Source organism: Chelonia mydas, chromosome 23 (genome assembly GCF_015237465.2).
Source record: "Chelonia mydas isolate rCheMyd1 chromosome 23, rCheMyd1.pri.v2, whole genome shotgun sequence".
In the NCBI taxonomy this organism is placed as follows: Eukaryota; Metazoa; Chordata; order Testudines; family Cheloniidae; genus Chelonia; species Chelonia mydas.
The window spans coordinates 11,616,128-11,628,437 of record NC_051263.2 but is presented as its reverse complement, the minus strand read 5'-3'; the positions used below and the strand labels follow the sequence as shown (position 1 = coordinate 11,628,437).

At 41.8% G+C, this 12,310-nt stretch overlaps 1 protein-coding gene across 1 annotated transcript in view; it reads right to left on the bottom strand.

Moving 5' to 3' along the window:
* Positions 1-1,906: 1,906 nt before the first annotated feature.
* Positions 1,907-12,310, bottom strand: part of LOC122463695 (butyrophilin subfamily 3 member A1-like) — a 30,041-nt gene continuing 19,637 nt past the window's right edge. Inside the window, exons 17-22 of the mRNA XM_043534876.1 lie at positions 11,609-11,629; positions 11,172-11,192; positions 9,878-9,898; positions 8,919-8,939; positions 4,064-4,090; positions 1,907-2,965 (exon numbers count right to left, since the gene is read on the bottom strand). Coding sequence (XP_043390811.1) covers positions 2,436-2,965; positions 4,064-4,090; positions 8,919-8,939; positions 9,878-9,898; positions 11,172-11,192; positions 11,609-11,629 — 641 coding nt within the window. The 3' untranslated portion in view covers positions 1,907-2,435. The remainder of the gene's footprint in view (positions 2,966-4,063; positions 4,091-8,918; positions 8,940-9,877; positions 9,899-11,171; positions 11,193-11,608; positions 11,630-12,310) is intronic.

Below are 12,310 nucleotides of genomic sequence, written 5' to 3'. Positions count from 1 at the left end.
GACCCCGGTCATTGGCAGGCAGGATCAAAGCGGGGACCTCTGGAGCTTAGTGCATGAGCCTCTACTGCATGAGCTAAAAGCCAACTGGCTGTTAGCTAAGGCTGTAGAGTAGACTCCTTCCCTCTCTCTCTCTCTCTCTCTCTCTCTCTCTCAGTGGTCTTGATGCCACTAGATAGGACAGAACACCACACCCAGAAGGTGCACTTCATCTCTTGCAATTCACCTGTGAAAGACCGTGGGCTTACTAGTTAACATAGGGGGAGAGGGGTGGGAGCTTGAGTCCTAGGCATCTGGTAGTAGACATCAGGTGACTGTATTAAGTCATCAGCACCTTGGCCTTGTAATTGTGGTGCTTGTTCTCTGAGGGTGAGTTGCAAAACTAGAGAGTTCAGGAGTCTTTAGGGGTGACCAGCTTTGACTGTTTGCTACCCAGGTGGGAAGGAGGGAAGGCTCTGACCTCTGCCTGGATGAGGAGGTGATCAGGTCACGAGAGTGGTACATTGGGGACAACTCAAATTTCCAGCCCTAGGCTGAAGCTAGGATTCAGCATATGTATGGAGGCATGTGTAGATCCAGAGACTGTCTGGGAGAGTACCATGTGACCCAGGAGATCACATATCATGGTGCAACTTGTATTGTGTAAGTGAAGCTAGCTGTCCCTGAGGACAAGGAATTTGGGGGATGCCACTGCTGTGCTGGGTGGCAGCTCTGTGAGTTCCTCCTGGGTTGACAGGGTTTCCATTTGGAGGGCTGTACAGCACTAAAGGACTTTAAACCTTCATCCTGCAGATCATATGGATGCAGTCATGTTTGTCTCTTCAGCTATGTTGCCATCACCCACCACTGATGGAGGTGCGTAGTGTGCATGTAGCTACATGCCACAGTGACATGCACACTGCATCCAGAATGCGCTGTGTAGCTACACACGTCAGAGAAGGGCTCTGGCAGTGGGAAAAGGCTTCAGCGGCACTTTCATTGTCACAAGAAAAGGCTCAGGGGAAGGGGTGGGAGACACCTTTCCCCACTGCCTTCTGACTGCCAGAGCCTCACCCTGCTGCCAAACTTGGATTCTTTCCTTGTGGTGAAGAAGTGCTCCAGCAGCAGGGAGCTGGCAGAGCTTTTCCCTGCTAAAAATAGCAGTGTGGACAAGGTGGCCTGGCTTGGGCAAGTAGAGAGCTGTGTAGAGTATGTACTTGGATATATACCCTCACCCTTCAGGTGTGGCTTTACTCCATGTGCCTAAGCCATGCCTCATTAGTTACACTGCTATTTATACCTGTCCTAGGAGGACTAGGTGTGCGTGAACAAAACACAGTGCAAAAGAAGGGGGCAGTGCAGACACATCCATAGTTCAAACATCCTCTATATCAGAAGGGGAACAGGACAGCTACCCCACCTCCTCTGTGCTGCATTTACCTGTGAAGGGTGAAATTGCTTTCAAAGGCTCCTGACTGCTGCTGGCGGTAGTTGAGCTCCTGTTATCCCTGCTCGCAGGGGGTGAGGTGTACACAGAAAGACCTATTCAGTTGAATATAGACCCAGATTATAGTTATTAATCAGACATTAAACTGGTCCATTTATTGTACAGAAATATGTTGAAATTAAATTAGTAATAAACTTGATGTTATTTTGTTTCCAAAGACAATACTAACCAATGATGACATGAGACAGTGTTGGGCTTTCCTCAGTAAAATCCTCAATGTCTATGTCAGAAACTTCATCTTCTTTAATGGCTATGCAGATATCAGTATTTGCCAAGAGGCCAAACACTTATTTGGTGGAAAACATACAGATAAGATGGCACCACAAACAGTAAACAGCTCATCTTTTTTTCCTTCCCTAAAGAAGGATCAGTATAAATTGGTATGGATTAATATTATGAGATGCCAAATAACTAGGCTCAATCAAATTTTATTAATAAAAAATTATTAATCAAAGATTAACACAGCATGATAAAGAAAGGAAAAGTCAATTTGTTACCAACCCATCCTGAAGACAGCAGTGAAGCTGGTCAAATTTTCTCAAGTTTGTGTGCATTCCCCACCTATATTTATACCTGACTCGAAGATTGGTTGTACAATTTAGCACAGATCCATTAGCATAATATATCATTCACTTACTCTTAGCTGCTAATATACCTTATCCAGATAAACTAGTAGTTAGTAATACAAAAAAAAATCCTAGTTTATAGCTCTGTTTGCGAGAGCTCAGTTGTAGATTCCAGTACAGTTCCATGTGTTACACGGGGAGCCACCCCTGCAGCATTAGCAATGTATGTAACTAAAATTTCACAGGCAATGTTTTTCCACTTTGTCTTTCTTCTGGCTGCAAAACATTCTATTGCTTTGGTTCAGTTTGGTCAACCGTGCTATAATGTGTCAGGGGGCTTTAAATTAGACTGGTCAACAAAACTGAGCCTCACTGCCATTATAAATTTATTCCTCTTCTTTAATTGAACAAATTTTCATTGCTGTTTCTTTGTGGGAATTTTTAAAGAATGGATAAACAGCACCTGAGAATGAACAATCGTTAAATGTGAACAACAGAGACATGTCAGTTACATTGAAAAATGTCACCTGCCCTTCTTTGTAACTAAGGTAAACTCCAATTTTCTTGGGCTTCTTCTGCACTATGACCCGGGTCCATGGATCTGTTTTTGCCCAATAATCTCTCCCACTCAGACCCAGAGCCCAGAATCCCTCTTTAGGGGACAGGGAAAGTTTTCCTTGTCTCTGTATGGATTTTCTGGCCACGCCCAGGTCCCAGTCAGTGCTGCTCCTGACATCCACCTCCCAGTAGTGCTTTCCAGAGGAGAATCCTTCAGAGCCCAACACACAGACAGTCGAATCGAACCTCTCTGGGTTATATGAAACTTGTTGAGGTTGGGCTTCATGTTTCAAACTCTTCTTATCCCCAGCAATGGAGAGGTTGGGGTGGGCTGTTCCTGCATCAAGAGTGATGTCATCTGAAAAGAGAGACTGGGTTTTCAAAAGCACTGGTCTAATGTCAGTCTGAGTGGGGATAAGAGGATGTTTACAGGGTGGGCTCCATCCTGCACTCCCTTCAAGGTGAGAGTTTTGCCTGATTAAGGCCTGCTTGACAATGTTTTTGTTCTATGGAAATATTTCAGATATATGAGAGTTGTGTGAGGTTCACACAAAACTGAAAGTGATTCTGAATTATTTGGGTGGCATTCACAAGGGGAGATATAAGCAAATAAGTTCAACATTTAGGTGACATTAAAATTCACAGAATGCTGCCTAACTCTGCATGTCTCTAAATTACCTAGGAATCTAGGCATTGCCTAGCAGTTTGGTACCTAACTCATGCTCAAGCCCCAGCCGGATTCACAAACAAGGTGCTCCCCTGCCTCTATGGCCTGATCCAGTAGATTTGCTCAGATGAGGAGATGGCACTCTTAAATATGCTTTATATTTAGCCCTTGCTTAAATGCCCTGCAGGCCTGGGGCCTTGGAAAAGACATTAATCTCCATACAGACAATCAGACTGTAGAGAAGAAAATTATTGTACCTGTTATGTTGGATCACTGTACTTCCCTATTGTCTTCATTACTGTACTATAAATGTTATAATGGACTATTTTACTAATGAAAATAATGTTTTGCCTAGGGACTATTCCCCTCTTTGACACGGACTCATTGAATGAGCTTGTTCAGTGCTTTTACACTGATCCAAATCCTGAGACCCTGACTTGGCATTTCCTCAGTCCTTACCCAGATCTAACTCTAAATGAGCGCTGACTCTGATCTCACATCTGTGTAAATTAGGAGAGACTCTACATAGATCTATGAACTTACACTGGTGTGAAAGTGGGAGGTGGCCAGCATTAGTTCCTGATATATATCAGGAACTAATGCTGGCCACCTCCCACTTTCACACCAGTGTAAGTATATATATATATATAAAAGAAAAGATGGTGTAAAAACTGAGCATGGCTCTCAGGATTTGTTCTCAGGATAACAGCGTTCTATGATATGCTTCTAGTTTCGTTGTGTGTTAACAAAATGATTTCTTAATCCTGGAAGAAATGTGGAGTTTGTTACCCGTTTCATTGCGAGCCTTTCTCCATTCTGGAATAAAAGTGAGAGAAAACAGACATTGAATTAAAAGAAACCCATACTAAACATTTTCCTGAATCTGGAAATATGATATTAAAATGCACACAAAAAATCTCCCTAGAATGCACACACAGACAGATGTGGTTCACCATACGTACATGTGGGCTTTGCTGAACTCCTGTGATTAGAAACCTGAACAGCGGTCTTGGTCTGCCTAAGAACTGCTTTGTCTGTCTTGCACCTCAAGATAACGCCTCATCTCATCATGTAACCCACTCTTTTTTTGGGTGTGACTCATAGACTTTAAGGTCAGAAGGGATCATCATGACCATCTCGTCTGACGTCCTGCACATTGCAGGCCACCGGATCTCAGCCACCTACTCTTGTAATAGACCCCTAACACCTGGCTGAATTACTGAAGTCCTCAAATCAGTTTAAATTCTTCAAGTTACACATAATCCACCATTTATATTAGTTTAAACCTGCAAGTGACCCATGCCCAGGCCCCATACTTCATAGGAAGGGCGGGGGGTGAGGGGGACTCAAGAAAACAAAAAAGATGGTTTCTGCCAATCTGACCTGGGGGTAAGTTGCTTCCCAATCCCAAACATGGCAATCAGTGAGATCCTGAGCATGGGGGCAAAACCCATCAGCCAGACACCTGGGAAAAAATTCTCTGTAGTAACTCAGAGCCCTCCCCATCTAGTGATAACTGACTGTTGGAGATATTTGCTATTACCAGGTAGAGACTGGCTGCATGTCATTGAAGATAGTCTCATCATACCATCCCCTCCAAAGCTTATCAAGCTCAGTATTGAAGTCAGTTAAGTTTTTTACACCCACTGCTCCCCTTGGAAGGCTGCTCCAGAGCTTCACACCTCTGATGGTTAGAAACCTTCATCTAATTACACATCTAAACTTGTTGATTGCCAGTTTATATCCGTTGTTTTCTTGTGTCCATGTGGGTGCTTAAATTTAAAAAACTCTTCTCCCTCCCTGGTATTTATCTCTCTGATATATTTATAGAGAGCAATCATATCCCCCCTCAGACTTCTTTTGGTTAGGCTAAACAAGACACGCTCTTTCAGTCTCCTCTCATAAGGTAGGTTTTCCGTTCCTTGGATCATCCTACTAGCCCTTCTCTGCATCTGTTTCAGTTTAAATTCATTTTTCTTAAACCAGAATTGAACACACTATTACAGATGATGTCTCACCAGTGCCTTGTATAACGGTACTAGAAATGCATTAGCCTTTTTCACGGCTGTAACACATTGATGGCTCATAGTCATCCTGTGATCAACCAGTACACCCAGATCTTTCTCCTCCTCTGTCACTTCCCCATCTTAGAGCCAAAATTATTTTTCTTAGTACCTAAAAGCATGACCTTTCACTTTGCATTATTAAGTTTCATCCCATTTCTATTACTCCAGTTTACAGGTCATCCAGATCTTCATGTATGATATTCTGGTTGTCCATTGTATTGGCAATACCTCCCAACTTTGTGTCATTCACACAATTTTATTAGCACACTCCCACTTTTTGTGCCAAGGTCAGTAATAAAAATCTTAAATAAGATTGGTTCCAGGACTGATCCCTGAGGAACTCCACTAGTAACCTCCCTCCAGCCTGACAGTTCACTTTTCAGTATGACCCATTGTAGTCTCCCCTTTAACCAGATACTTATCCACCTTTCAATTGTCATATTAATCCCCATCATCTCCAAATTAACTAATAATTTCCCATGTGGAACTATATCAGATGCTTTACTGAAATACAGGTAGATAAGATCTACTGCATTTTCTTTGTCTAAAAAGTCAGTTATCTTCTCAAAGAAGAAGATCAGGTTCGCCTGGCATGGTCAACCTTTTGTAAAAATATGTTGTATTTTACCCCAATTACTGTTTTCCTCTATGTCCTTAACTACATCTCTTTCAAAATTTGTTCAAGACCTTGCATAGAATTGAGGTCAAACTAACCGGCTTGTAATTTCCCAGATCACTTCTCTCCCCACCCCCCGTTCTTAAATAGGATATATATTTGCAGTTCTCCAGTCATAGGGTATGACCCCTGAGTTTACAGATTCATTAAAACTCCTTGCTATTGGTCTTGCAATTTCATGCACTAGTTCCTTTAATATTCTTGGAAGGAGTATATCTCCACCCCATTCTCAGTGTTTAGCAGTCCCAGTTATTCTTTCCTTGCTTTTTTCTTTATTTATATGGCTTTAGAGCATTTTACTGTTAGTTTTAATTCCCTTTGCAAGGTCCAACTCTGCTTGGCTTTTAGTAGTTCTCACTTTATTCCTACACTTTCTGACCTCCAAGGTGTAGCTTTCCTTGCTGATCCATCCCATCTTCCACTCCTTGTAGGCTTTCTGCTGTATCTTAATCCCCTGTTTGAGATGGTTTCTCATCCAGCTTGATCTACAACCCTTTCCTATGAATTTTTTCCCCTTGCTTCGGATGCAGCCTTCAGATAGTTTCTGCAACTATAACTTAAAGCCTCCGGAACATTCAGATCCTTGAGTTCTTCAGTCCAGTCCACTTAGAATCACAGAAGAAGATCAGCATTGGAAGAGACCACAGGAGGTCATCTAGTCCAAACCCTGGCTCAAAGTAGGGCCAACCCCAACTTCCCTAATTAATTCCCTTATTTTTTTTAAGTTATCCCTTTTGAAATTAAGGACCCTACTTACAGATCTATTTTTGTTTATCCTTCCATTTAAACTGAATTAGCTCATGTTCACTCAAATCAAGGCTGCTGTCCTCTACAACCATTTCTTCTATGTGGGCCTCACTACTCACCAATACCAAATCTAAAATGATATCACCTCTTGTTAGTTTAGCAACTATTTCGTGAATAAATTTGTCACCTATCACATCCAGGAAAATCTGGCTCCTACTATTATTAGTAGTACATGTCCTCCAATCTATACGTGGGAAGTTCAAGTCTCCCATAATCACACAATTCCCGGTAGTATTTATTTCATTAAACCATTAAAGAGGTCTCTATCCATAACTAGATCAAATCTTAGTGGTCTGTAGCACACCCTAAGCACTATACGAGGGGTACCTCTGGTATTTCCGTCCAAAAATTGATTTTGGCCCAAACAGGCTCTGTCTTATCCATTCCATCACTTCTAATTTCTTTATAGTCTACCTCATCATTAATATAGAGTGCAACTCCATCAGATTTGCCATTATTTCTGTCTTTCTTGAGCAGCACATACCCTTCAATACCTGTACTCCAGCCATGAATACTATATTACCATGTTTCTTTTATGCCGATAATATTTTGTTTCACTTCCTGCACAGTAGGTCTAGTTCCTCAATTTTGTTACCAAGACTACTTGCTTTGGTATACAAACATCTTAATTGTTGCTGCTTGGCTTTGCCCACCTTTCTCGCCTTATTGGATTCAGTCATTCTACTGCCAATATCAACTATTTGAAAAGTATCAGGACTATCAAAGAGAACTTACGAATTTCCTTTTGGAATTGGCCTGCAAGAGAAAAGTGTGATTTCAATTAGAAATTGGATGAACACTTCTAACATTCCCTCACTCAAGGAGATTTGCTTGCAGAACTGGCCAGTGAGAGATGCCAGTTTTCTTATTCATCCCCTTTCCTACACACACCACACCTGACCCATCAGCCAGATCTTCCTTTCCAGAATTAAACAAAGCAAAGGCCCTGGGCTCGTACAAAACTGGAGACCCAGCTCACACTCCACTAACTTGTGGTTACAAATGCCCATCTCCCAGCTACCCATTGCAACAGACAGCTCATCTACACTGGCTTGAACCCTGAGTCTCTTGACGGAATGATTGTGATACCAACAACCAACCAATAATTTGCGATCAGTCTGATTAACACTAAACTCAAAAATCAAAGCAATCAAAGCAAACCTACCATTCTGCGTCTCAATTTGTTGAAATTCGTAGAGTTCCTGTTCCATAGAGGTGTACAGCATATAAAAGAGATAATGTATGTATCTTCTTCAAATGATTTCCATAATTAATAACACACACCAGATAAGGAAACAGGTTTAATCCTCAAAAAATAAGCACCATAACTATCTTATGCTCCCCTCCTGAACACACTGAAAGTTAATGGACGAGGAGGCACGGCTTTATTATTGTGTATGTGGAAAAGGATACTTAAAATATGTCCTTCAATTTGAGGCCAGAGAGAAAATATGTACAAATATTCTAGGCTAGTTAAATAACTTTCTATGAGCAAGAGCCCTCAGTGGTTCCATTTTGGGGTTGAAAAGCAATCCGATGGGTAACAATCTCGCCGTGGATTGAGGGGAATCAATGAAATGAAGAATTAGGTGCTTTTATTGAACAACAGTCTTCGATAGGGGGAAAAAAACAGCTGAGAAATCTTACAGAAAGATTACCCTTTAATCTACAGAGTTCACCTGCAAAAGAAGAGTGTGATTTCAGTTAGAAATTGGATGAACACTTCTTACCTTCCCTCACTCAAGGAGATCTCCTTGAAGAACTCACCAGTGACAGATGCCAGTTTTCTCATTCGTCCCCTTTCCTACACACCACACCTGACCCATCAGCCAGATCTAGTAACAGCTCAGAAGCTTGCTTTCCAGGATTAAACAGAGCAAGGGCCCTGGGCTCGCGCAAAACTGGAGACCCAGCTCACTCTCCACTAACTCGTGGTTACAAATGCCCATCTCCCAGCCACCCACTGCAACAGACAGCTCATCTACACTGGCTTGAACCCTGAGTCTCTTGACGGAATGATTGTGATACCAACAACCAACCAATAATTTGCGATCAGTCTGATTAACACTAAACTCAAAAATCAAAGCAAACCTACCATTCTGCGTCTCAAGCGCCTCTGAAAAAGTAAAAAAAACCCAGAACATTATTTCAAAATAATGCAAGGCTTTCAATATGCAAACTTGTAGCCAAATTAAAAGTAAGGAACAGAGTCCCTGCCCTCCTTCACTTCCTTTGTGAAACACACCGTATGTCTACAAAGTACCTGGGAGGTGTGATTCAGCACTATGAAATCCAACGTCAAGGGATGTATTGGATGTATGAGACAGGAAAGAGTAGACAAATGTTCTGACATGACGTGAGAGGGCGATATATCTACAATATTTTAATAATGAAAAGGTAGTCTAGAAAACTGATTCTATCACAAATTTTATATTGTATTCATCTCTATAGTGGCTCGATTGAAGAGAAATGGGAGGACTCAGACAGCAACGGGAAGAATGAGACCATGGCACATTGGTAAGAAGATTAAAGGGGAAAGATGGAGAAAACATAAGAATGTGAGAGAAAATTGAAACATGTTTTTTTTTTCCAGAATAAATAATAGAAAAAGGAAAATGAAGGAAAAGGGAAAGGTCTGTTCAGAGTCTAAGCGGAGTTCCCTTTTGCTGTTGCACGTCTTGAAGTTGAATTTGTAAGAGAGGCCCCTGATTTTAAGAGCGTATTTTTGTGACCTTATATGTCCAGATATCCTGTCTCTCCTGTTGAGTGAATTGGGAGTTAGGAGTGCTCAACAACTCTGAAAACCAGACCCACACTCTCTGAGGGTGGGGCTGCAAAATCAAGGGAAAGTATAACAAAAAATGTGATTCCCTAGCCAGTAAAAATTCGTGTTTCAGCTCAGAAAGGACAAAGTTTGACAAACAAATCATAATTTTCTTCCATTACAGAGGGTTTTTTCTTAGTTTTGTTCTTGTTATATATTTATACGTAGATGTATTTCATATCATTTGTTGGGGGCCGGAGAAGCGACTGGACAATCTCATCAGTACTTACTATTCTTTTCTTCCAGTTGCCCTGAGAAAGAAAATCAATATTTCAGCATTCACAAAGAGGCTCCATCCCACCTTGGAGATGTGCAAAGAGCTTACATGAAAATGCGAGGAAATGCAGAAAAGGTCAGTCGCAACAGTGTTGTTCATTTCTTCAGAAATGGACAAAGGATGCAACTGCCGTTCTCAGCTCAAGATCCTCCTACATATGCACACAAGCCGCCTCTAAACCAGGGCCTCTTCTTACGCCACTCACCGAGGAGGTGGGAGGCCCCGTTAGTTCCCCTCTGCCTGAGGTGGATCACGGATTTCAACTTGGATTTCCCACCACTCACCAGAGTGCCCTAATCACCGGCCTGAAGGTTATTAGAGAGATCTGGAGTAGTGGCTAAAAAACGCCCAAGGACGCTCAGGATAGGAGTGGGGAGGAGGAGCGATGAAAGGTTCTGCTTTCATCTTTCCCTCCTATTTTGAGCCGGCTCTTCAGACAGATTTCCCCGCCTTTTGGGCTACAGCATCTTGAGGGATGCGATAAACCAGTTCTCGATACCAACAGATCCCAGGGGTATTCCAGAAGGCAGGTTATATGAATCCCGAGCCACGACCCTTTTTCCTTGCCAAACCCCTCACACTGGGGAAGAAGAAGGGGCAAATGGAGACATATAGACTGGCTCAACACACAGAATGTTTCCCCACTGCAAGGGCATTCCCCTAGAACTCCCATCCTTTATTTATTTATTTTTTTCCCCGTGGGAGGGAATTTGTGTAGCAAGAGCAGTATGAAGAAGCTACAGTGTGGCTGAGAACACGAAACAAAGTATTTGTTGAAATTCGTAGAGTTCCTGTTCCATAGAGGTGTACAGCATATAAAAGAGATAATGTATGTATCTTCTTCAAATGATTTCCATAATTAATAACACACACCAGATAAGGAAACAGGTTTAATCCTCAAAAAATAAGCACCATAACTATCTTATGCTCCCCTCCTGAACACACTGAAAGTTAATGGACGAGGAGGCACGGCTTTATTATTGTGTATGTGGAAAAGGATACTTAAAATATGTCCTTCAATTTGAGGCCAGAGAGAAAATATGTACAAATATTCTAGGCTAGTTAAATAACTTTCTATGAGCAAGAGCCCTCAGTGGTTCCATTTTGGGGTTGAAAAGCAATCCGATGGGTAACAATCTCGCCGTGGATTGAGGGGAATCAATGAAATGAAGAATTAGGTGCTTTTATTGAACAACAGTCTTCGATAGGGGGAAAAAAACAGCTGAGAAATCTTACAGAAAGATTACCCTTTAATCTACAGAGTTCACCTGCAAAAGAAGAGTGTGATTTCAGTTAGAAATTGGATGAACACTTCTTACCTTCCCTCACTCAAGGAGATCTCCTTGAAGAACTCACCAGTGACAGATGCCAGTTTTCTCATTCGTCCCCTTTCCTACACACCACACCTGACCCATCAGCCAGATCTAGTAACAGCTCAGAAGCTTGCTTTCCAGGATTAAACAGAGCAAGGGCCCTGGGCTCGCGCAAAACTGGAGACCCAGCTCACTCTCCACTAACTCGTGGTTACAAATGCCCATCTCCCAGCCACCCACTGCAACAGACAGCTCATCTACACTGGCTTGAACCCTGAGTCTCTTGACGGAATGATTGTGATACCAACAACCAACCAATAATTTGCGATCAGTCTGATTAACACTAAACTCAAAAATCAAAGCAAACCTACCATTCTGCGTCTCAAGCGCCTCTGAAAAAGTAAAAAAAAAAAAAAAACCAGAACATTTTTTCAAAATAACGCAAGTCTTTCAATATGCAAACCTGTAGCCAAATTAAAAGTAAGGAACAGAGTCCCTGCCCTCCTTCACTTCCTTTGTGAAACACACCGTATGTCTACAAAGTGCGTGGGAGGTGTGATTCAGCACTGTGAAATCCAACGTCAAGGGATGTATTGGATGTATGAGACAGGAAAGAGTAGACAAATGTTCTGACATGACGTGAGAGGGCGATATATCTACAATATTTTAATAATGAAAAGGTAGTCTAGAAAACTGATTCTATCACAAATTTTATATTGTATTCATCTCTATAGTGGCTCGATTGAAGAGAAATGGGAGGACTCAGACAGCAACGGGAAGAATGAGACCATGGCACATTGGTAAGAAGACTAAAGGGGAAAGATGGAGAAAACATAAGAATGTGAGAGAAAATTGAAACATGTTTTTTTTTTCCAGAATAAATAATAGAAAAAGGAAAATGAAGGAAAAGGGAAAGGTCTGTTCAGAGTCTAAGCGGAGTTCCCTTTTGCTGTTGCACATCTTGAAGTTGAATTTGTAAGAGAGGCCCCTGATTTTAAGAGCGTATTTTTGTGACCTTATATGTCCAGATATCCTGTCTCTCCTGTTGAGTGAATTGGGAGTTAGGAGTGCTC